At 36.5% G+C, this 25,696-nt stretch overlaps 2 protein-coding genes across 5 annotated transcripts; both read left to right on the forward strand.

The window, feature by feature from the left end:
* The first annotated feature begins 304 nt into the window (after positions 1 to 304).
* On the forward strand, positions 305 to 11,088 carry LOC118826199. 4 transcript variants are annotated; one of them, XM_036597099.1, is made up of 11 exons: positions 305 to 368; positions 473 to 549; positions 2,079 to 2,243; positions 2,320 to 2,435; positions 5,127 to 5,192; positions 5,923 to 5,979; positions 6,072 to 7,141; positions 8,198 to 8,245; positions 8,321 to 8,368; positions 8,443 to 8,490; positions 9,681 to 11,088. In XM_036597099.1, the coding sequence occupies exons 5-7, from the start codon at positions 5,177 to 5,179 to the stop codon at positions 7,064 to 7,066; spliced, it is 1,068 nt and encodes a 355-aa protein (XP_036452992.1). In that variant the 5' UTR covers positions 305 to 368; positions 473 to 549; positions 2,079 to 2,243; positions 2,320 to 2,435; positions 5,127 to 5,176; the 3' UTR covers positions 7,067 to 7,141; positions 8,198 to 8,245; positions 8,321 to 8,368; positions 8,443 to 8,490; positions 9,681 to 11,088. The 4 variants fall into 4 exon arrangements, with proteins under 4 accessions (XP_036452992.1, XP_036452991.1, XP_036452988.1 ...); XM_036597098.1 differs by having other exon boundaries at positions 2,079 to 2,129; XM_036597095.1 differs by lacking the exons at positions 305 to 368; positions 473 to 549; positions 2,079 to 2,243; positions 2,320 to 2,435 and having other exon boundaries at positions 4,330 to 5,192.
* A 2,309-nt stretch (positions 11,089 to 13,397) lies between these two features.
* On the forward strand, positions 13,398 to 25,241 carry LOC118825400 (protein mono-ADP-ribosyltransferase PARP14-like). Its single transcript, XM_036595987.1, has 13 exons — positions 13,398 to 13,572; positions 13,734 to 13,843; positions 13,963 to 14,014; positions 14,109 to 15,070; positions 15,347 to 15,377; positions 15,473 to 15,616; positions 17,002 to 17,058; positions 18,779 to 18,946; positions 19,079 to 19,249; positions 19,880 to 20,455; positions 22,013 to 22,149; positions 22,844 to 23,003; positions 24,383 to 25,241. Exons 1-13 carry the CDS (start codon positions 13,398 to 13,400, stop codon positions 24,664 to 24,666), a joined length of 3,027 nt encoding a protein of 1,008 aa, XP_036451880.1. The 3' UTR covers positions 24,667 to 25,241.
* Positions 25,242 to 25,696: the final 455 nt, after the last annotated feature.

Here is a 25,696-nt window from a genome sequence, read left to right on the forward strand (position 1 = left end):
AAATCATTTTAAATCAACTTTAATTACAGTGTCAGTTATCCTTGCCATTACCATTTCTAGAGCTACACTACAATCCAAATTCTGAACACATCTTTTTATGCAGCTGCAGGGAATCTGATGACACCAACGATCTGGTGACATTCACAACATAGAATTTTATTCAGCCAGCATGAACAATAACCACCGTCTATATAATTTTAGTTGTTTAAGCCATGCAAACTGACAACAGTGAGCAACAGTTCTTTTACTGAGGGGTTTAACATGTAAAGACTTGTTTTTGTCTCTCATCTCAAAAGTCACATGACCAAGGGGAAAAAACAGCTCAAAAAGAGGGGACAAAAGCAAACTAGCAGACAAAGAGAAAGTCGGTAAGACAGAGATCCATAGAGATTTTATGTCATTTGCTGCTTTAGCTCCACTTTTCCTCTTCTGAAGACAATGGAGATTATTCACATGTTGTTCTGTACACAAGGAGCAGTAAACAGCAAGTAAATATGAACATTCAAGGATCATTCCCCCTTGTGATGAGTCAGGATTCTCCAGTGACTGGTAAGAGATTTTCATTATGTAACACTGAGAATGATTTAGCTTTGATTTCTCATGTTTGTGATTCAGACCAGCAAAAGGCCAATGAACATTAATTACAAATTTTTAGTTTTTAAGATTAAGGTATGACTGTAAGTTATGTTTATAAACACTGAAAAAAATGTAACACTATTTCTTCCCTGCCATTAGTAAAATGTGGACTTACATTTAAGAACATTAAGATACTAAATAGCACCCATTTGGGGATCTTGATGAGACATTTCTATGAACTGTAAGAAAGTTTGACAGTAAGTATTTGTATCAATATCAGTGCTTTGAAAAATCAGCTCAACTTCAATATGCAAAAAAGAGCTTTAAGCTTGTACAATGTACTTTCTCTCAAAAAATTATTACATAAAAAACACAGACAAAAACAATCATAAAAAACACAGAGTTGGGTGTTTTAGAGTTGGGTTTGTTAGAGTGAGAGCAGATGAGTTTTAGCCTGTTTTTTGGAGCTGATGATATTGGTACAGTTTTAGATGAGGTGGTCGACAGTTCCAGATTAAAGGCCCTTCATGAGAGAGTGTAAAATGTCTGTGTGACATCCTGAAGAAAGCTGTATGGTGATTAGAAGATCTTGTGGAGTACTGATGGACTTGAAAGTTGTATTGAAAACAGTTTTCAAAACAGTCAGGAAGACAGTTGTGTGTCAAAGAGAAAACAAACTGCCATGTTTGAAAGTGGTTCATTTTATACACATTGAGTATTTGAAGGTCTTGGAAAAGGAGATGAGAATTTACGTAATAATTATCTGAAGAATATGTACACAACTGATGGTACTTTTGAAAGTACTGGTCCAAATAATAATTCAATTAGAGAGATAAGGATAAATGAATGTGTAGTACTTTTTTGTGCCAGTTTGAATTTGATCATTCTGATGACACCAATATTTTTGTGACTTTGTCCAAAAGTAAGGAAATATGGTCTTTCCAGTAAAATCCTAATGATGTCTGCAATAGTCACTATAAGTCAGTGCCAAGGTCTTGAAGGTTTTCAAATGATTCCCACAAAGCGACCCTTCCCCCCGTTCTACAACAATGGAAAAACACAGTTCCTTTGCTGTAGGCCCTGCCACCATGTATGGTAGCATAGTTTTGAGATAAACACACCCTTATCTCACGTCACAGTCACTCTCCAAGCGCTATGATGTCCATGAAGGAAACATACACCACACAAACATAAAAGGTTGCTAGCTTAATTGCATGAAATAATCCCTAACTCTTCAGAAGTGAGCAGAGCAAGACAAAACGTCTGTTAGAGGACCACTGACACCAGTGTTTTTGAAACAACCATTTTGAAATAGTTTCCTTTTCATTAGAAAATGGTGGAGAAACATACCCCCTGGTGCTTGGAGGGTCCTGTGGCTGTGGACTCACTTGCAATAGCAACAAAGTGTTTGATTTACCAATATTGGAAATGCTTTTCTAGTTTGATAATACACTCTTCCACACATTGCTTGGGATCTTACACATCTCGTATTTTGTTTTCAGTTTCAGAAATGAGTGACAATTCACTCTCCACCAAACTCTTAGGGAAACTGGGTGAGTTGTCAGATTTACAAATATGCTACGGCACATTCTTCGGCACAAGTTTTTCAGAGGTATCCTGGGCATAGATACAGCGCCACCCTGTAGCAGACCAGTGCTGCATCTCTGGTCAGTAAAGAATATCGACTGTGGGTGAAGCAGTTAAACAATGACCTTGAATTTGTGTCTATTTTTCCCCTAACAGACAGCATAACATCAAAAGAAGTTTTTCAGCAACCCCTGAAATAACCAAAAGTCTAATCAGGAGGTCCTGCACCCCCACCAGGACCCTCTGTATTTCACACCTTGCATTTACCACATGTAAGTACCTCTGTGAAGCTAGCACAATCTGTAAGCAAACAAAATATATAATATATAATTCAGATCCTATAGGGCAAATAAAAAAAAAAAATCATAGCTTAAAAATTGCTTGGAGCACAGCTTTGCAATGTTGTGTGGTTGGAAAAAATTTAATTGAAGTGTAAAATATTTTTATGTTAACCCTTTATTAATTTGGTGAACATTTTAACAAGTCACAAAATAACATTAGTGAACATAAAACATTGAAAGACTGACAACATTAATTTTTGTATTCCTCCAACATTGTGCAATCTTACAATAACCCTGTTGATTTGTTTTGAAAACATGTTTTTAAGCAGCAGTCATTAATATATATATATATATATATATATATATATATATATATATATACACACACATACATACATACATACGTACATATATATATATCCATGGTTTCCAAAAATGATACAAAAATTTTATTCATCTGACCACAGAACAGTTTTCCATTTTCCCTCAGTCCATATTAAATGAGCTTTGGCCCACAAAAGATTCCAGGTGTCGTTTCCAGATCATGTTGTTATATGGCTTCTTCTTTACATGATACAGCTTTACCTTGCATTTGTGGATTGCACGGTGAACTGTGTTTACAGACAATGATTTCTGGAAGTGTTCCTGAGCCCATGCGGTGATTTCCAGTACAGAATCATGCCTGTGTTTAATGCAGTGCCGCCTGAGGGCCCAAAGATCATGAGCATCCGGTATTGACCATTGGCCTTGTCCCTTGCGTACAGGGATTTCTCCAGATTCTCTGAATCTTTTGGTGATATTATGTCCTGTAGATGGTGAGATACTAAAGTCTTTGCAATTTTACATTGAGGAATATTTTTCTTAAATTGTTCCACAATTTTTAGATGCAGTTTTTCGCAGATTGGTGAACCTCTGCCCATCTTTGCTTCTGAGAGACTTTACACTCAGTCATGTGGGTTAGTTGCAAATTGCTCCTCCAGCTGTTTATTAGTACCACTTATGGGTCTATGAGATTTGTAAATCATTGCATTCTGTTTTTATTTACATTTATTTACATTTTACACAGCATCCCAACTATTTTGGAATTGGGGTTGTGTGTGTATATATAAGTGCCTGCTGGCAGAAAACGTTCTAAAACATCTGGCGACACCTCGTGTTTAACTAATGGCCTAAAGATAAGCCATTAGCACTGCTCTGGACAGTTTTTGAACACAGCATGTGGTTTATGCGCCCTCAAAACCCTGTCAAATTCTGATCCTCATGCTGCTCCCTCAGTATGTGATGGGTCTAGAGTCTTACCCTTCATTACCATATAAGGTGTGCTGTCCTTACATCATCGCTTCCATTTTATCCTGAAGTTTCAAAATAAGAGACCCATTCTTAGGGTCATGCACAATTCAAATAAAATAATGAATCATATATGATAGGAAGGTTGTAGATAGACAAATGAGGGGTGTTTAGCCTTAGAACTATCTCAGGCATTCGATAACATCAAGTTATTATAAGTCTAAGTTGTGCAATGACAGAAATAAGAAACTAAAAGTAATAAAAAGTCAATTCAAAATCAATGGTTCTAGAAAGCATATATTTTGTGCAATAACTCAATGTGGTCATCTTACAGAATAAAGATGCATATGTTCATAACACTAAGATTTAGTCTGTTCATATAATATGTGATGTATACACATTGGTTGAAGTTAAATTTTGCCCATAATATGAATATTAATTATCATGATTCATATTTTGTAGTTCACAGTCATGGGACATGATTTATTTGAAGCCAAATTTAGCTGTTTCAAAAATGTACCTAACTGATCTGTTTGAATGGAAAGTAGATAGTTACAGCTTTCATATAACACCCACCTTTTGAATGTAGCCCGTGAAATATGAAAGTTATGAAGTAAAGAATATGATGAATGAGTTTTGGAAGTGGAACAGCTGATAAACAGGAAGACTGAATGAAAAACATCTCATTTGGCAGGCATGTTTGACAGTAATTCTTCCACCCTCATGTCATCCTTGCACCTCTTTCTTATGTCCTCAGAGGGAAGAGCTAAAATGCAAGAAAAGTATGCAAGTACATGAAACGAATATGATTAATTAAAGATATGAGAGCCAATCCTGAAATGAAAGTAAATTGGCTTGGTGAGTGCAAAAAAGTGAGATCAGTGAGGAATAACTATGGAAACCATTTCAGTGTATAGGAGACTGAGACCTCTGGAGCAGGAGGCAGAACTGGCTGGCGTAGATATGACATATATGGTAGATACATAACTCTAGATCAGGGTGGCGAACTCCAGTCCTGGAGGGCCGGAGCCCATCACAGTTTGATAATTTTCCTCCTCAAATGCATGTGTTCCAACTCAGCACCTAGTTGCCAAGTTTAGTAGATGTGTTTCAGAGCAGGAAAATCACCAAACTATGCTGAACACCACTGTAGATCAATGGTTCTCAACCTGGTCTTCAGCAGCCTCCAGATGGTCCACATTTTTGCTCTAACATAACTCGCAGCACATAGGGATAAAGGAAAATTGTGGACCATTCTGAGGGCCCTGGGGACTGAGTTGGGAACCACTGATAGTGATTATCTGAAACATTGAAATAGTCTGTTTGAGACTAGTTCATCCAGAATTTACCAGGCGTATTACAAAATGTTTCTAATGAAAATTTCTTGTATTTTAGGATCTTTTGACTTGATCTTGCTTTTCAGTGGAGCAGAAACAACAGTGAAAATGGGAAATCATAACTGTGAGCAGGTTTTTCTTCTTGTTTTCAGATTTATGTTGATGATAGAATATTAGCATTGCTTATGGCATTATGTTGCAAATGTAGCATTAGCACTATGGAGCAAATATGATTTTTTTGATTTCATATGGGTGTTATTAAATTAACAGCAAACGTTTTAATGCTTATATCCAGTGGGCACCATTTTTACAAACACTTTATTTTGAGAGGCTACTGTAGATGCTCCATAAATTATCAAATTTTCTTTAACTTATATTCAAGTATCTGTTAAATGCAACAAAATATTAAATTGAATATTATAGATTCCATTAACCACAACTCTGCATCTAAACCTAACCCTAACCCTAATCTTCAACACAAAATGTAAACCTAACCATAACACTGTCGATAATCAACTGTGTTTCACTAGTGAAGCTTGCTGGATGTTGTTCAGTTGTATATTGTGTGAGGTTTGCAGTTTAACTTACCTGAAAACTGCTATTGGAGAAATAGGATGAATTCTTGTTGTCTGAAGGAGTTTAATTGGTTTGATGGGTTCAAAAACAATTATATAGGTGTGTTTGACAGTGAGTGGACTTAAGAGCATATAAAAACTCAAGATATTAATGCATTAGACATTTTTGATGTTTGTATAGTCAATAGATATAGATAGATATAGATATAGAAACATAGTAAAATGGAATCACAAATACATAACTTATCATGAAATGTCATTTGTCTTCTTGCAATGCAGCAACACAGTCTGATGATAGAGACCCTTTAATGGACTCTAAAGAGAAAGAGATACAGGGTGAGAGCAAAGAAACCATTATTCAACATGAGGACACATTTTTGTTATTATAACCAAATTGTGTTTTGTTAAAAGTGTGTTTTGCATTGCAGATTTCTCTCTTTTTGAGGAGCTGAATCTTGTGGTCATTGGCAGTCACTGTGCTGGGAAAAATGAAGTGGCCAATGCTATCCTTCAAAAGAAAACCTTCAGAGTTTGGGGGAAATTTTGTAACTACCATATAAAGAACGGTGGAGAAATATGTAAAAGAAAGATTAAAGTGATCCGTGCCCCTGGATGGAGTGGAGATCTGCATACATCGGTTGACAAGCAAAAACAAACAAAGAAACAGATTGTGTATTCTGTGCAGTCCCACTTTGAAAAAGGACCTCATGCGGTACTCTTAGCACTCGATGTGGACTCAACCATCACAGATACAACCATCAAGACATTAGAAAACCTTCTAACTCAAGAACTTTGGGACCATACAATAGTGATGTTTACTCATGGGGAAAAACTTAAAGACATTACTATTAATGACCAAATCAAGGTTAACCAACTGCAAAGGTTCATTGAGAGATGTGGCAAAAGATATTACATTCTTCAAAAGAACAGCACCTGGAGAAAACAGAGTTCAGAGTTGGTTGAAACAATTGAGTACTTCATCGCAAACAAAGATGCTTCTGTTCTGTTTAGCCTGTCAGATGGAGAAGGTGCAAAAACGAATGACCTCAAACAGAAGAAATCTCTGATAAAAAGACTTAAAAACAAAATCAACAAGCTCAGAGAATTTAAAAATACATTGTCCTCAAACAGGACCCAGGATGACTCTTATCAGCATCTGATTGATTCTAAAGATGCTGAAATTAGAAGACTAGAAGCAGCTCTCCAGAAAAGAGAAGAAGAGTTTTGTAAATTAGAGAAAAGAATGCTGAACTACAGGCCTCAGTGGCAACATCCAGATGTGTTGAATGTGAAAGAAAAGATGAACAGATACGTTTGCTACTGGAAAAAGTCTCCAAGCCGAAGGATGAGAAACTTACACACAGCAACACAGCCACACCTGCTCAAAGTCAAAATGTGCACAGAAGCAAATTTTCTAAACTGAAGTCAAGGGACTGGTTGCATCAAAAACAGTCATCACCCTGCCACTCATTTGAAATGTGGAGGCTGACTTCAGCAAGTGAGTATTGACCATTATTCACAGTGAACATTAGAAAAATGTTGATTCCTTTTCAAAAATGTCTGATTGATTTTGTTGAATTACAATGTAAAGGAACATTGTTAAGGATTAAAGCCACATAGCCCAAAAATTGATGAATCAGATTCTTTCTGTCCTTTACTTATCAGGTTCTATAACATAGTAAACATGGCTAATGAAACACCGCCTGCTAATACAGTTGAGGCACTAAAGTTGAATCCATTTGAGAGAACTCAAGTTGAAAATGAAATGTTAAGAGGACATAATTCATGTTTAAATACTACGAAGACCATTTTTGGTGTGAGTCCCCAAAAGGGGTTATAATTATATGCTGTAATGTAACCAGTCTGATATTTTTTTTCCACTCTTTGTATTTAGGTTATTCTGGTTGTTATGATCTTTTGGTTCTGTGGCTAAAGTTGTGTGTTAATATTCACGTCATTTTGCGAGACTTCCACTTTCTTATATTTGGAGATTTCATAAATTTAGTGTTATTTGTTGAATGCTACGTCGATTGTGTTTTTGAACAGGTTGATTGTGATAAGGTTTGGTTGGTCATGTTCTGTTTATCTCTAGGTTAATGTGCTTGATGCTGATACTTTGCGCTGTCCGACTGTTTTGTCATGTTTTTTTGTCATTTGCACCTGATGAACCTGACTTGCAACTCTGAAGGTAGCACTCATGTAGTTTTTGTGTGCATCATTAAAATGAAGGAACTTAATGACTTAATTATGGAAGCAAGTAATGTAATGATATGAGAAAAGAGGAGTAGAACTTCAGCATCAGTGCTACAGTGTGAATAGAGCAAGGCAGCATGAGACTGATCCACTGTGTTAAAGTGCTGAATAAGTGCACCACCACCCGGGGTGTCAAAGCCACACCATGCCACTGTTAAATATTGGTGCTTATTCAGTTTTGTGAGACAAGATCTTAGAATATGTTCTGCTTAATATGCTGACGAAGACCAACATTACTCTCACTAGTTGGTTAATCTCAAGCAGACAGCAGACCTATCATATTTTTTCTTTTTTTGTGAAGAAATTATTTCAGAAGATGAAGGACATGCAGCAAGTGAATCTTACATAGGTAAGAGTTTTTTTTTCATCCTAAAAATGTGTTCTCATTATTGCACTAGCATTAAAATTCCTTTTTTTTGTGTAGATTCATCATCAGATGATGAGAGACCTCATGCAAGTGAATCTCATAGAGGTAAGAGGTTTATCTTTCCTCAGAAATGGGTTCTGACTGATGTACTAGCATTAAAATGCCTTATTTTTGGGTAGAATGGTCATCAGATGATGAGGGACCTTGGGCAAGTGAATCACACAGAGGTAAGAGATTTATCTTACCTCAAAAATGTGTTCTGACTAATGAACTAGCATTACAATGCCTTTCTTTAGGATAGAATTAACATCAGATGATAAAGGGTCACTGACAGATCTCTCCCCACTAATATATATTTCAACAAAGCAGTTCCACTGTTACACAAATTAAATGTTAATTAGGTAAACTATACTTACACAGTTGCTGATTAAAAAAGTCATTGTGAAGGTGACTAGTGAATAGATTGAATCAGAGAATCTCAGTCCATATTACAATCAGAAAAAAAGATAGATCATGATGAGCTCACAGATAAAACTGAACTAAGAAATGATAAGTAAACTACAAAATGAACTGACAGAAAAAGAGAGTGAGATAGAGATCTTTGTCTTGCATGGATATATGACATTTTCTATGAATGGATCTGTAAACATGGTTCATAATAGATTACAATGCATTCATAAAACATTGCAATACATATTAACAAAAATCTACTTTATAGCCCTGTTTATTATGCATTATGTTAACATAATGCATTATAAGTATTGTTCATAACCCGTTATATTATCAGTGCGAAAGATGTCAATCTCAGCTGATCACCTGCTGTGCATATGATTGGCTAAAACTGTCAGGGCAATTATTTAGGCTGGTTTAGCCTGGCCATTCTTGCTGCTTCCTCTGAGGGCCACTTAGCAAACTGTCCCCACCCTGACTCATCCTTCATGCTGTGTCTATCTTAATCAATGTCATGTTTGTTGTCGTTGATACCTGCTCTGTTCTGTGCAATATTAGTCCTGAGTGAAATGCAAGATTAGATTTGGAAAGAATAACACAAATTACTTTTGTAAAAATGGAAAATAGATGCATTTGCAATAATGTGATGGTAAGTGTGTTAATCTATAACTATGATAATATGGACTAAGACTTAACAAACTCACATTACCTTCTGAAAATGCAAAACAAATCTAGAAACATTACATTAAATCACTGGGACTGGGAAGATGTAACAGGCATTGTGCATTGTGAGAGGTAGTGACATGGGACAGACAGACATAATTTATCTGCATATTTCAAGTGAAAAATCCTACACAGTCTTCCTTTAATCCCTATACTCTATTTTTAAAGGTTGATCAGATTTATGCTTATTATTAATCATAGTGTTGCAATAATGTTCACATTTCACAAATCATGTTCTTTCAAGGACCCCACAAAAAACTACATCAGATTTTCTACGTGGCTGGACATATAAACTCAACAGCATCATGGAAGAACTAACCGAGGACCAGTTCAAAAGGATGGTTTACTTGATGCAATTTCGAGATACATGGAGAATCCCTGCTGGTCAGTTGGATGGCCAAGACAGAGCTTCAGTCACTCAGCTTCTCGTTCAAAAATGGGGTGAACACCAGTGCATTATCAATACCAGAGATATCATGAAGAAGATCCCACGCAATGACTCGGTCATACGAGATCTATTCATGCCATTTCTGGAACACATTGGTGAAACATGGTAACACTGTCTCAGACAGCAGTGTTGAGTATGCACAAGCATAATGGAGAAGTTTCTACATTTTAACAATGAAGATGTTTTGGTACTTGGAACTTTTTATTTCATACTTTCTCTGTAACAACATTGAGAAACCTTTTCATTCTAACCAACCATATGCATTATAAGTATTGTTCATAACCTGTTATATTATCAGTGCCGAAGATGTCAGTCCCAGTTTGCAGAGTGGATTATGACTAACAAACCTGCCCATTCTTAACCACTCACAGAATTGATTTGTCATTGTGGATATAGAATGTTACTGATAGACACATGATATTAGAACCCCATTATAAAAGCTTGTAAGATGTATTTGTCAGCTCTAAATAAAGTGAGACATATGGTTTTTATGCCATAGCATTTTCAATATTTAATTTCACACCTGCCCATATGTCCAATAATTAAAAAAAAAAAAATTAAAACTGGAGCGGTTGTCCTGCCTAGAAGAACACTCGTGGTTTTTAACCCCAAGCACAGTGCAGAAAATAGTTACAGAGGTAAAAAATTACCCCACGGATCACGGTTTGAGATTTGTAGGAGATAACAGCATTTTGGGGTCACCAAGTCTCTAAAACTACATTAGATGGCACCTCAGTTCTAATAAACAATTTAAATGGAGAGCCACAATGAAACCTTTTCTTTTCTGTAACCTTAAATATAAGCACCCAGAGTTTGCAAGACACTACTAGAACTTTGACTGGAACCAGGTTCTATGTTCAGGAAAGACAAGCATTGAACTTTTGGCAAAAACACCCAGGGTAGGTTTGGCATAAAAAGAAGGATGGTTATACAGAAAAGAACTTCATCTTCACAAATATGGTATTTGCATTTTTAAATTTTTCATTGTCTCAAAATGTTCATTAGTATGAACAAAACTGACCCCTTCTCTTGACTGTAAATCATGTTTAAATTGTAACACTGAAACACTGAAACATCTTCTGTTCTCTGAGAGAATGTGACATGACTCAAATATTAATGGCAATATCAACTAAGTAAAATTAAATTAAACTCAGCAGTCAACCTAAGTGAGTGTTCTGTTTTCTTTATATTTTAGCTCATTATTTTCTCATTCAGCCCACAACTTTACTATTTGGCTACAATATAACAGAAATAATTTTATACTTTGGTAGATGTTTAGAGTGAACCCACTGATGAGCCCTCAGAACCAGCAGAAGCTGTCCTGCAGTGATGCTCATGAAAAAACTGGTTCATAATTGAATGTTAAAGTTTTCCCATAATTCATAATTTACTGCTTGCATATTTATTAAGATTTAATGAATAAGGTCCTTTGTTAGGATGGCATTAGACGTGGCACCATGGACTTGTAAGGTGACTGGAGATTTTCTGTAAAAATCTGGCTGGTTACCAAAAAGCTAGAACTGGGCTGTGTTTGGATCTTCCAGCAGGACAGTGATTCAAAACATAGCACCAGTTCCCAGTAGTGTGAAATTTAGTCTGACCAACAGCCTATAAAGCAATTCAAATGTAAAACACATTTCTATATAGATCTAATGGCTCATAAAACAATCTAAAAATATGTAGATTTTCTGATACATATACAGTATATAATTTTCTTGATTATAAATATTAATAAATTACTTAAACTGTTTGTTTAATCTGCATGTTGCAATGCATCAGGGGTTCCTAATCCCAGTCCTGTAGACCCAACATACACTTGTTTCATCTAGCTCACATAATTTAACTCATGAACTAAAAGAGGAAAATAATGGACTATAAATTAATGTAATGACATAAGCCAATCAATGATTACAGTATAGCAAAACATGATACAAACATTTAAATGTATAAGGGTTTGAGCTTAATTTCTGCATTTTGTTGCATTTTATGCTCATAACTGTGGTCATGTCAGTGGGTCCTGTCAACACAGGAGCATCAGAATCCAATCAGGGTAATGGAATTAGTTTCTTGGACAGGGGTTAAGTCTAGTCCTGAACTAGGCTACCTCATATTGCTTTTAATCCATGGCGTGCACACACTTTGGTGAGGGCAGGAGCTGAGATGTTTCAAACAGGCATTTTGTGGGGGCAGCTCTAAGTTTGTGTCACAATTTTTTCAGTATATGAATATACCATTTTAGACAAGGTCATTCTAATTTTGTGGTATTGTGCGTGGAGATCTGATTTATACAAATGTACTGGATTTTCTAGTCCATTCCAGACCTAATTGTAATAAATGGCCTGTTAAATAGGCATGAGTAAAATTGGCTGCTGTTTTAAAGCCATTTTAAGGCCATATTACGGACGTAACTAAACTGTGCTTGCCCTGCATGGACATTTTAGCACCCCATGATTTGGCATTGACATTAAAGACATGTATGCTGGATTTGTTACTGTGTTTTCTAATAGTGTCATCTTGGGCTCAAATTTCCTCACTTCTTGGGCCCAGCTGTGTCCAAGTCTACAAGACCACACTACGTCCCTTCAGTATTATCTGTGAGCGTGTTTACGTGCACTTAATAATCCGATCATAATCAGATTTCTGCAATTATCTGATAAGGTCATCTAAATAGCACTCTCTGATTTCTTAGGTCAGAGTGAGGTCTAGAAATCTGATTACAAAATAAAGAGAGATAGATTTTAGCTCAGTAATCAGATTTCTCAGTGCATGTTAACTCTTACAGATTTCTCAGTCTGCACATGTGCGAAAAACAAACCGTGGTACCGGAAATAAGCAAGCAGCGTTGCCATGACATGGCAGCAAAACACTTGACAAAATGAAAGATTTTCTTCTATTTCTAGATGATGTATGTTCATATTTCAGGTAAAGTGGAGCGGTGTGTTTACAAAAAAGCAGCAGGGTAAAGTTTGAGTTTTACTTTACGTTTACATCACATCTTATTCTAAGAATTTATTGGCCGGTTACAGAGCAGAAATCCATCTACTGCCTGACTCATGTAGACCTGGAGTTTTCCATTATCTGATTACCCAAGTGCATGTAAATGCCTTGATCGGATTGCTGACAAAAACTGATTTTCTGCAGTTATCAGATTATCAAGTGCATGTAAACACACTCTATGATTCATTGCATAAGCAGCAATGCAAATTTTGTAAAATTTCTTTCTGGTGTTGGGTGGATGTCAAGGGGCCACAAGATGGCAACTCAGCTCTTCTGATGGAAATAAACATGCCCACATTTGCCAATGCATATGTCATAGGAAGGCCCACCCACTTTACCTTCTTTTTCTTTTTCTTCACACACTCAGATCTTTCTTCGTCTTTGAAGATGCGCTACCGTAGTAAGTGTAATCCTTCGTGACCTGCTTTTAATACCTTCCATTAGAACATTATTATTGTGTAACAAATTATTGAATGCCACTGGCATTTCAGTATAAAGTTACAAAATAATAATACAATGGAGGAATACCGTTATCACCTGTTTGCAACATGTGAGAGGGAAGCAGAGAGTAAGGACATGGCACAAATCCTCTGCAAGCACTTCAGTGTAAAAGGAAAATCTGGAGGTGGAGACTGCAAGGTTTTTGAAATCTCCTCTGGCTTATTCTGTATTTCATTCAAATCTGAGCAAGGTAAGGCAAAACCAGAGTATTCAGTGATTCTGTGATCAGGCTTTAAACTCTGAACACTTTGCACATTTACTGTGTATTCTGTGCCTTTACTTTTTTATATCTGTAAAAAAAGTTTATGCATTTTGTTTGATCTGTCAGAATATCTCTCACTTTCCTAACAGTTAGAGACCGAGTGATGAATCAAAGCCAAAAAATAATGATGGCAAACTCAGAGGTTGTCATAACATTGCATGAGTCACCAGTGCAAGCAAAGACTGTCCTTGAGAGAAAAGTACGGTTTGATAATTTAAAGTTGAATTAAGATAAGCACATTTATCCTGCTGGAAAGACAATAACAGACCTGCTTTATTGTTTGGGTTATTAAAGAAAGATTTGTCCTGTATTATGCAGGAGGAGAGTAAGCAACTCCTTATTAACCTGGAAGAGATTAGCATTGCTGCCTGTAAGTGAAGCAAATCAGACTCACCCCTTGTTTCACTAAGTTTTTCTGTCTTTCTGCTTCAATTTTCAAAATTTGTCACTCTTCTGATCTCCAGGTGAAGTCTGTACAGCACAAATACAGATCCCCTTTGAGTCTGTGTACACTGACCTCTTAGAACCCCATTATTTAAAGAGCATTCAGGAAGACTTCACTGATGTAAACTTTCAGTTTGACATAAGAACACTGATGCTTCAAATTACAGGGACTCCTCAAAGTGTATCATCTGCCAAAAGAGATGTTAATGATGCGCTACGGAGGCTTAAAAGCAAAGAAATCAACATGGCCCCTGCTCTGACTACTTACCTAAAATCCAGAGGATCAGGATTGGTTTCCAAAATCTATTTCCTTCCTGAAGAGATAGCTGCCTCCATTGATGTACGCTTGAACAGCTCTGTAGTTATACATGGACTGTCTCACTATGATATTAAAAGAGCAGAAAATATACTGATAGAAGATTTGGCCACAAAAGTGGTGAAGATCCATGAAGAGGAAGATGTGTCTGTGGTCAACACAAATAGTTTTGAGGATTTTGTTGAGGCGCTGAACAAAACTTACACTGGAGTACAAGTCAGTGTTGTGGACAGCAATGAAAACAAGCCTGTGTGTATGGTGGCTGGAAGAAAGACAGATCTAAGCTCAGTGGAAGAGAAGATTCATGAGTTCATTCATAAGCAAAGCAAGACGACTGTAAATGTGGTACTAGATGGAACCATGGAGTTAATAGAGCGCATACCGCTGCTACTTGATAAGCTCGAGCTAAGCCACCTCTCTGGAAGAGTCAAATGGAATCAATATTTGGAAACACTTGAACTGACAGGAACACAGAAAGAAAATGATGAAAATATGGAATCCATTAAAGAAAAAACTAAAGGCCTACAATGCAAAACAGTCATAATATGCCAACCAGGAGCATATTCATATTTCAAAGCAAATGGCCAAGAGTTTTTGAACTTATTACACTCAATGCTGTCCTGCATGGCAGTTCTCGAGACAGAACCCGGAAAAGTTAACCTGCAGGTATGAAAGTAGAAGTGAATGAAGAAAAAAGGGTAAATAAATTGTTTTATTATAAATGGCTTTAGAAAGCCATTAATCTGACACACTTGATCAAATAAATTGTAATGTTCTTCCATTTTTTTTTTTTGAGGACACAAAAAAGTATCAGTACATTTGGTTAACTACACTCTTAAAAAATGGTATCTACACTTTTGGATCCTATTGAATATGGAAACATTTATTCATCATGGGTTTTTGCATTTTTAAAACTCTTAATCTGTTTTGTTCCATTTATAGGCTGGGATTGAGAGAAATCCTGCCAGCAAAGGTTATGAAAACAGTTATTCTCAACACTGTTTTGCTTATACTTTAATGAAATGAAATGGCCATGAAATGAACATTTGTAAATGGTTGTAATCTTAGGCAAAGGCAGTGATGTTCTTCTTCATGAGGAAGACAAGGACATGTGCTTGACTGCAGATAACATCATTGTTAAGGCAACTATTTCAGACAAACTGACTGAACTATCAGATGTCATCATTAATCCTTTATGTCGATTTACTACTGGTACGATCATAAAACTATTTCTAGTATTCTGGCACTACAGCTAATTATGTACAGCACAATGGTTAATGACATTATTAAAGGGTTAGTCCTCGTCCTAAAATCTTATTGGCTAAACCATGTATTACTGTTCCAAGTCATGAAGAAACCTTAGTGCTGTTAAAGGAATAATCTTTCACTTTGATGCTGCTTACACGGACCTCCAAGTGTACTGATGAAGTAAGAACATTTTTTTTAAACTGGGGGACTGAGGACTTATTTTCTTAACTAGAACAAGGCTCGACAACTAACTAACAGGCTAAAAGACATCAAATAGGCAAACAACTCTCCCATTAATATCACAGGCTTGAATTAAAGTACTTACTACAGGATTCACTGTAAAACTGCAGTATAAAAGACTTAAGAATGTCACTTGAATGTCCTTCATGCTTGATATGTCCATACCCAGGATAGAAGTGGCTCCATACTCCCTAAACAGTGTGCTGTGTGTCCAGTATGGATGTGAACGAATCCCTAATGACTATTTGTTAGACATTATGCACTGTCTGGGTGCAGGAGCCAGTATTTTAATTCCTACATAGTGCACTACATGGGGAGGAGGGATCCACTTGCGATTCAGCCCTGGCATGAGATGATGGATATACATTATCTTGGTGCTAAATGACACTGGAAATTGCATATAGGCAGTAATGGAAATTAGCATTGTCATCACGGTGGTAATTTGGTGACCAAAAAGTACTTATAAAGTGAAAGTTTTCAGATAAAATAGTTCTATATTATAATATGCACACTATTTAATGACAAAAGGTTAATGAAATTGCCAACACACAGTGATAGGTGAATGAATCTTCCCTCATTTAGCAGGCCATGGTTGCTTGGCAACAATACCATAATCTAAATCATGGTGGGGAACTGAAGGCCAGAGTCCAGCACAGTTTGGTGATTTCCCTACTTTAGCACGCCAACCAAACAGTAATTAGCTGATTAGTTGAATCAGGTGTGCTGAGGAGGAAAACCATCAAACTGTGCAGGAATCTGGCCCTCAAGGACCAGAGCTCACCACCACTTCTCTGAAGGAACTACATTTTTTGGCCAAGTACCTGTTTATCTAGATTATTATTAATAATAACTTTTATAAAATATAATAAACGTGTGGTTTATTATAATTTATGCTTTCCACCCTTTTGTAGAAAGTAATAAGCCTCTTAAGATATTAAAGTGATATTATCTCTGCTTTGTGTCTTTCCTAATAACACTCTTACTCTTGATAAAATCACTGTAATGCACAGCTTCTTGTGGCTTTTTGCCTTAATCCATTTGTTTTAAATGCTGTATTTTTTCAAAAAGGAGTTTTGGTCTGACAAAGTCTGTGTTTACCATATTTCCAGATAGTAAGATCCTAAGTGCAGCTGGACCGAGGGTGAAGACTGAGCTTGCAAGGACAGGTAAAAAGCTTTGGTAACACTTTACTGGAGAACAGCATTCATAATGATGACAACCCACATCAGCCTTTCATGACAATTAACACAAGCCTACATAAACATTTAGAAAGGCTTTTTACAACAACAATATGTGATGAAGTAGGATTTGAGGCAGAGGATTTGAGACAATTCAGAAGATTTAAAGGCCAGTACAACAACATCAGAATCAGGTTTTACTCAGATTTTTATTGACAAACTCTAATATATAATCTAGCGTTTAAGATGTAGTGCAGTGATATAAAACGATTAGTCTGTTTCTGAGTCTCAGTGTCAGAAAGCATTACACAACATGCTAAGCTTAGCCAGTAATACACGCATTAAATAAAATTGTTTATTTATTTATACGCACTAAGCTCAATAAGACTCAAGCTATGTTATAAAATCATACATGTCGGGATGTAAAGAGTACTGAAAATCCATACTTAAGTACAAGTACTGTTACTGTAGTGATAAATTACTCAAGTACAAGTAAAAGTATTGGTAAATACAATTATTCAAGGAAGAGTAAATAAGTAGTGGAAAAACTACTTAAGTACAGAGTTACTTTTTCGTATTTCCGCTGTCACAAACTGAAAATATTTCTGAGCTGACTCGGTTACTTCACTGGAAATAATCTGTACATAAAAACACTAAAGCAAAAGTTTTGAGACGTTTGTTCAGCAACATCAGCAATTTACCCAGCTTTTTATACTGTAATATATTTCACTGGTAATCATCTGGTTAACTTCATACAGACATTATTACCAGTCAATGACAGCGTGACAGAATCACTGTGCAGAGTTTATGAAGAACTTGTATTAGACTAGATTTCTTGTATCGCAAAAAACAGCAGCTAAACTAGGCTGTAAAAACGAGTAAACTGTAGGCTGTGGGCGACACCTATTAACTAAAGCAGCTGACAGGCAACCTTTCTCTGCTGCTGCCTGGCAAAAGCGTGGGCTGTCTCCAGCTGATCCTGAAGCCTTCAAGCATACTCCGGACCTGGCTGAACAGAAGGGGTGTCATGAGGTTAGTTCCATGGGTGTGTGAATCTCCTGCCCCAACATGAGGAGAACAAGTGTGCATGAGGTAGAGGCCTGAACTGCACTTTGACACTTTGACAAACAGACCTGAATTGTGCAAACACACCTTCCTCCTAATTGGGTAGACGCAGCGTGTTATCCAGAATAATTTGCATAAAGTTCAGTCTCTGCTTCAGTGGCACTCAACTTTTCAGCATAACTCATCCCCCAAAGTCAACGCACTGACCCATCAGGCAGCATGCAGCTGTGTCTGATGGAACCAGTGCTTCCCATCAATGAAAATGAAACGAAAACCTGAAAAAAAACTTAAAAAAAAATTCTTTAGTTAATGATCATTATCAAATCAAACATTCCGTTATGCCCTGTTCCACCTTTGTATGTACCAGAATCAAACTCTGTCTGTAGACTGCAAAGTATGTTTTACATTTGATCTGATTTAAGGAAACCACAGCCTTTTGTGCATTCACTTATCTCTTGTTTAACAACTCGAATAATCAAATGTATTGTCTGTATGCCCCACAACCCAGAAAGATAAATGGCTTAGCTAATGTGTGTGTGTGTGTGGTGTGTGTGTGTGTGTGTGTGTGTGTGTGTGCAGTCTGTGTTCATAAAACTTGTGCTTTTATTTACAGATTTATGTTCAGATTTATTGTTTGTTTCAGTGCAAAGAAATGCAATAACACTGACTGGGCCCGGTGATCTTCCTTGTCGACTGCTTGTCCATATTCCTTGCTTGTGTGGTCCCAAAGCTAAAGAATATCTCCAAGATGCCATTCAAGAGTGTCAGAAGAGAAAGTACAAATCCATCACAGTCTTACTTGATGAAAATGGTTTGTTGAATTTAGACTAAAATATAATATTTATTATTTTTTTTATTTATTGTTATTGTGTATTTCTATTCCTACATGTAAATATTGGAAGCCTAGTGTATTTGACATTTATTTTACTTTTATTGTCCCAAGAGCTACATCAGATTGTAGATGAGCAGAAATTGGGGGATTTTATACAGATGACCCTGCAAAAGATGAATGCAGGAGAAATGATGAGTGTTGTGTTTGCACAGCAGAGGTTTTTCCAGAGCTTTAAACGGGCTGCAGAGTCTGTCTATAAGGAAAAGCACACCGGGAACATGGGTGAGTCTATTTTTTAAGCATGTCGATCTTTCATATTGCACTTGTGCTTGTGTCTGCTCTGAGGCTTCAGGACCCTCATCAAGTTTATGTTTAGTTCATACACTTGAGGACAGTAATGAAAGAAGCATTGCTTCTTTGCTTTGCTTTATAAGGCTTCCAATATTCACCCATCTCATTTCTTATCTTGTCATCAAGTTTTGTGATGAACTGAATAGTTTTACTCCCAGCAGAAGTGTCGGGTGGCACTAGGTGCTTATCATGTCCAGGTTGTTTGTAGTAAGCCAGTAAAAATAAATTGACTATTGGGAAGCTCCACCCCATCAATACAATTTTCAGAGACAGGCTGTTCAAGCTTGCACAAAGTACCGGCCACTTTCCCAATATGCTTTGCAAACAATTTACCTTCTTTGACAAGAAGCTGGAACTGTTTCTCTGAAAACAGCAGTGTTCTGTATATGAGGAATACAGTAAATTACTGCATCATTTCTGCTGTAATTATTATTAATATCTTCTCTCTATAGTACAGCCATTCAAGCACACTTTAATCTACCACTCTGTCATTCTAACAATGTGAGTAATCAAACTTTTTATCTTTCATTGTTTTGTTTTAACTGACACACATGTCCTCAGAGTCTAAAGATGATCCTGAGTCTCTGCACAGGCATTCAGTTCTGTGTGAACCTGCTGTTATCCACGTCTTCTCCAAACAGAGCCGGCTGCGAGACAAAGCTAAAGCTGCAATAGAGAAGCACTATGCAGCATTTCTTTCCACAGACATGTTGATTAACCCTCATTTGCGTACCTGTGGTGACAAAGCTTTAGCAAAAATCTGTCAGCTACAGGAGAAACATAGCGTCAATGTCATTATTGGGGATGGTACTCTAACCTTCAATGGCCTTGCTGTGAAAACATCTATTGCGAGAGAGGAGGCTGCTGAACTTATAAAAGAAGATGTAAATCTAAAGCAGTTGGAGCACAAGAGAGAAGTGCTCCAGAACATCCAGTGGGTCATTAACGATGAGGAAGTGGGCCCTGTGAAGTTGAGGTGTGAAGACAATTATGATGTAGAAGTTCAATACATGTGCCTGCATGAACCAATAGAGGTGACATACGATGATAAGACATTCACTGTCAATGTGTCAGACATGAACGCTATCAACAAAGAGACCTCTCAAGTGCATCCAGTCCTGAGAACTGAGCTGATAGGTGAGCCTGTAGTTCATGCCATTCAATGTAATAACATTTATATGTTCTATTTCCAGATATCATTGTGTAATCTATGATGTTAGGTTGCAGTTTTCTGATCCTTGAATTCTGAAACTGAAATTTTGATTCATAGAGGTGCTTCTTAAGCTGCTTTTTAAAAATACACATTGCATAGAAAAATCTTCTCAGTCATATGAAGAATTGCTTTTTTGTTGGATCTACTGTTTATTTCAGTGTTTTTTTCTCAACTTCTGCTCCATTCCATTATCTTGGACTAATATTTTGCCATAAACATACTCTCCCTGAGCACTTTATTAAGAAGATGGTGCTAATAATGGGCAAGGCTTCGTTTTGCTCTCAAAACAGCCTCGGTTCTGGATGGACTGGATTAATTGGAAACATTCCTTTGAGATTCTGGTCCTATGTTGACATGATTGCATCATGCAATTCCTGGAAGTGGGCATTGTAAGATGGCTAAATTGTGGTCATAAAGGGATGCTCAGGGCTAGTAACAACCAGGCTGTGGCATTCATGAAATTATTAACTGGTATTAACAGATCCAAAATGTTCCAAGAAAATATTCCCACACCATTACACCCCCTTCACCAGCCTGGACTGTTGACATACTGTTAGCGCCAAATTTTGACCCTACCCTCTGTGTGCCTCAGCAGAAATCAAGATTCATAAGACCAGGTAGATTCTATGTTTGTCTAGTTTTCAACTGTTCAGTTTTGGTGACCTGGGCCCAGTGCAGCCTCAGCTTTCTGTTCTTGACTGACAGAAGTGGAACACAGTGTCCTCTGCTGTTGTAGCCCATTCACCTCAGGGGTCTATGTATTATGCACTCTAAGATGCTTTTTTGCTCACCACAATCGTAGAGAGTGGTTATCTGAGTTATTGTAGCCTTTCTGTCAGCTCAAACCAGCCTGGCCATTCCCCATTGACCTCCCTCATCAACATGAACAAGACATCAACAAGACATTTCCATCCACAGAACTGCTCTTTATTGCATAGAGACTGTTGTGTGTGAAATTTACAGGAGATCAGCAGTTGCAGAAATACTCAAACCAACAATCTTGTCATGGTCAAAATCACTGAGAAAATATTTGTCTCCATTCTTATGGTTGACATTAACATTACCTGAAGCTCATATCTGGCCCATATCTGCATGATTGTATGCACTGCACTGCTGCCACATAACTGTCTGATTAGATAATTGCATGAATGTGTACTGGTGTTCCTAATAAAGTGCTCAGTGAGTGTGTGTCAGTGTAAACTGACACATTCAGGGGTGGGGGCATTGTAGTCTAGGAAGATGACATGAATTATACTAGCAATATAGCACTGTGGGCTTTCTATACTTTTATAATTGGATATTTTATCTTGAGACTTATCATTTATGAGTTTTATTTTAGATGCACAGATCTACATTGACCTAAATACATTTTCACTCCTTTTTCCATCAGTGAGGGTAATAGATTTTTCACAGTATGTAACTTAACAGTTTATCAATGAATATCAGTTGTCATTTGCTGATCTTCTCATATTCTTACACAGTGGAAAGCTTCCCAGGCAAGTGGAGTGTGTCTGAAGAGAAAAAATTCAAAAAGGTGGAATTAGAAATAGATTCACTTGAGTACATTTCAGTTGAGAGGCAATTTAATGAGACATTATCCAGCAAGATTATAAACAAGGTAAGAAATAGTACAAATAAGATATGGAGGTATGTGTTTGTTGGTGTCTAAATATAAACACAGTAATAATTTTGAACTTTCTATTAGCTTTCAAAGATTAGCACCTAGAACTGAAGTGTTATAAGCTCAATGTGTCATAGGAAAAATATTGCAAATCTGCAATAATTAGAGTTAAAAAGTGCAGGGGCACAATTGAACATCTACTTTGAGTTTCAGTCAGTTAGTCGCACTATGTAGCCTCATATCTTTTGTCTCGGGAATGATAATTTGGCATCACTACCAACATTTGGGTGTCTAAAAATAATGTTTCTCTTGATGAAAATAGTAGGCAAAACAGAGTCATTCAGTAACAGCAAGCCAAAAATCACTCTCTGATGTATGATTACAGTGACAGGTGGTCAATAACAGTGACACTTTTCACCATTGCTAAACACATATTAATTTGGCTACATAACCTACTCTAATAAATAAGTACTTTTGATTGATGGATGCTAATCCCTCTGAATCTTTTGAAAAAAATAAAATGCTATGAAACTCTTTATATATTAAGTTACGTATTTTTAGTTACAAACTACAGTCTACTATTAGCTCTACAATGTAGCTAACAATGCATTAGCTGTACAATGTCCCCCATTTTGTCCACAATCTTATGTACATTTAATTTGAGTGATATTTGTATTTTACATTTATTTAGATTGAGAGGATTGAGAACAGGAACCTGTGGAAACGTTTCTCTTTAGACCTCACTGGAGAGGTAAAACTTCTCTTTTATGGTCTCAAGCATGCAGATGTGGGAAAGGTGGAGAAAAATGGATTCTTCAGACCACCAGAGACTTTCTTCTCCTATGAGACAGGTGAGTGTTGCAGTCCATGAGCTCCAGAAAATTATTTGAGATATGAGTGTTAAAATAAAATTAAAGTGCACATTCAATCTCTTAAGGCCGACAAAAAATACATCTGACATTTAATCTGCTTTTCTCCACTAAAAGTGTGATTTCTCAGTGCTCTTGAATTTATTATACATATAAAGTATGTGATCTAAAAAGCCAAGAATTTTTAGATTTTTATTGAGTTTGTCTCACAAATTACTTTTTTGAACAAGAAAATGCATCAATAGGAGTCTCATATCAAGTCACATGTTGATCCCAGTGGCATAGACAGAGATAAAGTTTTGGGTGGGCCTGTGAAAAAGTGGGTAGGCCAGTTTGGTAGATAAAATTTCCAAACGCACTAATGTCCTGCAATGTCGTAACATCAGGATATAGCTTATTCCTGACCGCCATGCAATCATCACCCAACATATTCCAAAACTTCCGTTTCTATAGTAATATTCTATAGTATCATTACCATAGTCAAATCAAGTCAAGAGTCAAGTCAAGAGGCTTTCACTGTCATTCCATCTATGTACAAGTACACAGTGGAGTGAAATTACGTTCCTCTAGGACCATGGTGCAACATGGAACAAAACAATACAGTACAAAGTGCAAACGTGCAGACGTAAGTGTTCAAAACATCAAACTAGAAACAATACAATAAATATGATAATTAAAACAGACATTAGACACAGTAAACAGACAGAACAGTCCAGCGCTGACACAGCACTCATGGTTGTGAGAATAAGATGCAAAGATATTTAACATGCTGTGATATGTGAGTATATGAGCTCATACGAGCTACGCATATCCTCAAGCTCAACCAGAATACTAGATTCACATCAACACAATGAAACACACTTAACTAGAAAGACCATAAAGTACGCATGCACGTCTGTCTGATTAAAATCAGATAGCTGAGATGTACACAGACAAAAAAACACATGGCAAATTTAAAAGCCAAATCATCAAAGCCTTAAACACACTGTTATGGCAGGGATGTTTATGGTCCATTCATATTGATTCATTAAAGTAACATTAACATTAGATGAGCTCACTTTTAAATGTCCCCAGTTAATATTTAACAGCAACTGGAGCTTCAAATTCAAACACTGTCGTGCTGATAATGAACTTTAATAACTTTAATAAGTTTAATAAGTATTCTGTCTCCATTTGATTGGGTAGGCCATTGATCAGTCTGGCTAGGCCCTCACAGTAAAATGGAGTTGAAGGTGCCATTGCCAAATTTTCAGATATGAATTAGTCTGTAAAGCACCTAGCTGCTGATATCTCTGGGTGCATTCTGATCATTCATGGTCACTCACCCCAGACTTTCCTGCTCTTCTCTTTTTGTGTTGTAGCTCAGGGAAGAGGCATTTACTTCTATGTCAATGCATCATGTGCTCAGAGGAGATGTGAAGCAGATGCCCAAGGTCAGAAAGTAATGTTTCTGGGTCGAGTTGAAACAGGCATTTTTACTGTAGGGAGAAAAGGGATCAATATGCCCCCACCAGTGGACCCCTCTGACCCAGGTGTCCTCTACCACAGTGTGGTGGACTACAAGAACAATCCCAGTGTATTTGTGGTGTTTAGTTCAGACAGAACTTATCCTGAGTACTGTATCATGTTCTCTGATGGCTTTTAATGTATGGAGTGTCTATACCACCCACAGTGGTAGGTGTCCGTATAGAGTTCCAAGAACATTGTCATATCAGTTGCTTCACAAGTCACTTATTGCTCTTTAAAGTTTAACATTTGTGTCTTTTATCTTTTGAAATCTGTTCCTTTTCCTGCTAGCCACCATTACTAATCACCAATTTTAGGCCTTATCTGTTCATACTGTTAAACTATTATACTGTCATATTGTTATGTCATTAATATATTAAAATTGCTTAGTAAGAGAGTATAACATAACATTCAATAAAACAGTAACCAAATGACACAGATAAGATTGTAAGTTCTCAGATTGTCAGTGAAAGGATGTTTAATTCAACTATTTGGACACAGAGACAGACTTATTAATTTTAAGTTACTTTTTATTTTATTACAACTGTTTTACTTGGTGCTAATTCTTCTACTGTAATATTTTAGTAGACATCTTGATTTTTCTAAAACCTTTAGTTTCATATTTCTTATTATCTAGGCTGGTTCTTTTACTAACTTTCATGCATTTTCATTATGTATTTTATTGCTATTTTATTCCTATTTGAGCAGTTATTTTTATTTCTTTATAAATCTTTTACTCTTGATAATTTTCATTTGTTTTAGTTGGTAAATTTCATTTGAACTTTTTCAATCCTTGTTTAACTTGCTTGATTACATTGTAAATGAGGGTCACCCTCAATGTACTTCTGAGTCTAAATAAAGGTTTAAAAACAACAGCTTGACCAGTACTTTTTCTATGTATCATTCTTACCTTCGGCTGAAGGTGCTCAAGTGTATCAATAAATTTTCATATTACTCTTTACTTTTACGTGTGACTCTGTTTATGTAGAATTACATTCTTTTAGCTTATGTTTATGGCATTAATTCCTTATATATTAATAAGCATGTTTTAGTTGGGTGTTCCGTTTGAATAGTAATGAACTATCATATTCCTAAGGCTATGTTTATGTCAGAATACTTTTAAATCAAGCAATGCAAACAATCCTAATTATAAATTAGCTACTAAAAAG

This window comes from Colossoma macropomum, unplaced genomic scaffold (genome assembly GCF_904425465.1).
Source record: "Colossoma macropomum unplaced genomic scaffold, Colossoma_macropomum, whole genome shotgun sequence".
Classification (NCBI taxonomy): Eukaryota; Metazoa; Chordata; class Actinopteri; order Characiformes; family Serrasalmidae; genus Colossoma; species Colossoma macropomum.

Excerpts from the sequence above, each read along its gene's own strand:
- LOC118825400 (XM_036595987.1), top strand. The coding sequence starts at position 13,398 with ATGGAGGAATACCGTTATCACCTGTTTGCAACATGTGAGAGGGAAGCA. Across the intron at positions 18,947-19,078 it reads AGTCTTACTTGATGAAAATG|AGCTACATCAGATTGTAGAT; the intron begins GTTTGTTGAATT and ends TATTGTCCCAAG. Across the intron at positions 20,456-22,012 it reads CCTGAGAACTGAGCTGATAG|TGGAAAGCTTCCCAGGCAAG; the intron begins GTGAGCCTGTAG and ends ATTCTTACACAG.
- LOC118826199 (XM_036597095.1), top strand. The coding sequence starts at position 5,096 with ATGTTTCTAATGAAAATTTCTTGTATTTTAGGATCTTTTGACTTGATC. Across the intron at positions 5,193-5,922 it reads GAAAATGGGAAATCATAACT|CAACACAGTCTGATGATAGA; the intron begins GTGAGCAGGTTT and ends CTTGCAATGCAG. Across the intron at positions 5,980-6,071 it reads TAAAGAGAAAGAGATACAGG|ATTTCTCTCTTTTTGAGGAG; the intron begins GTGAGAGCAAAG and ends TTTGCATTGCAG.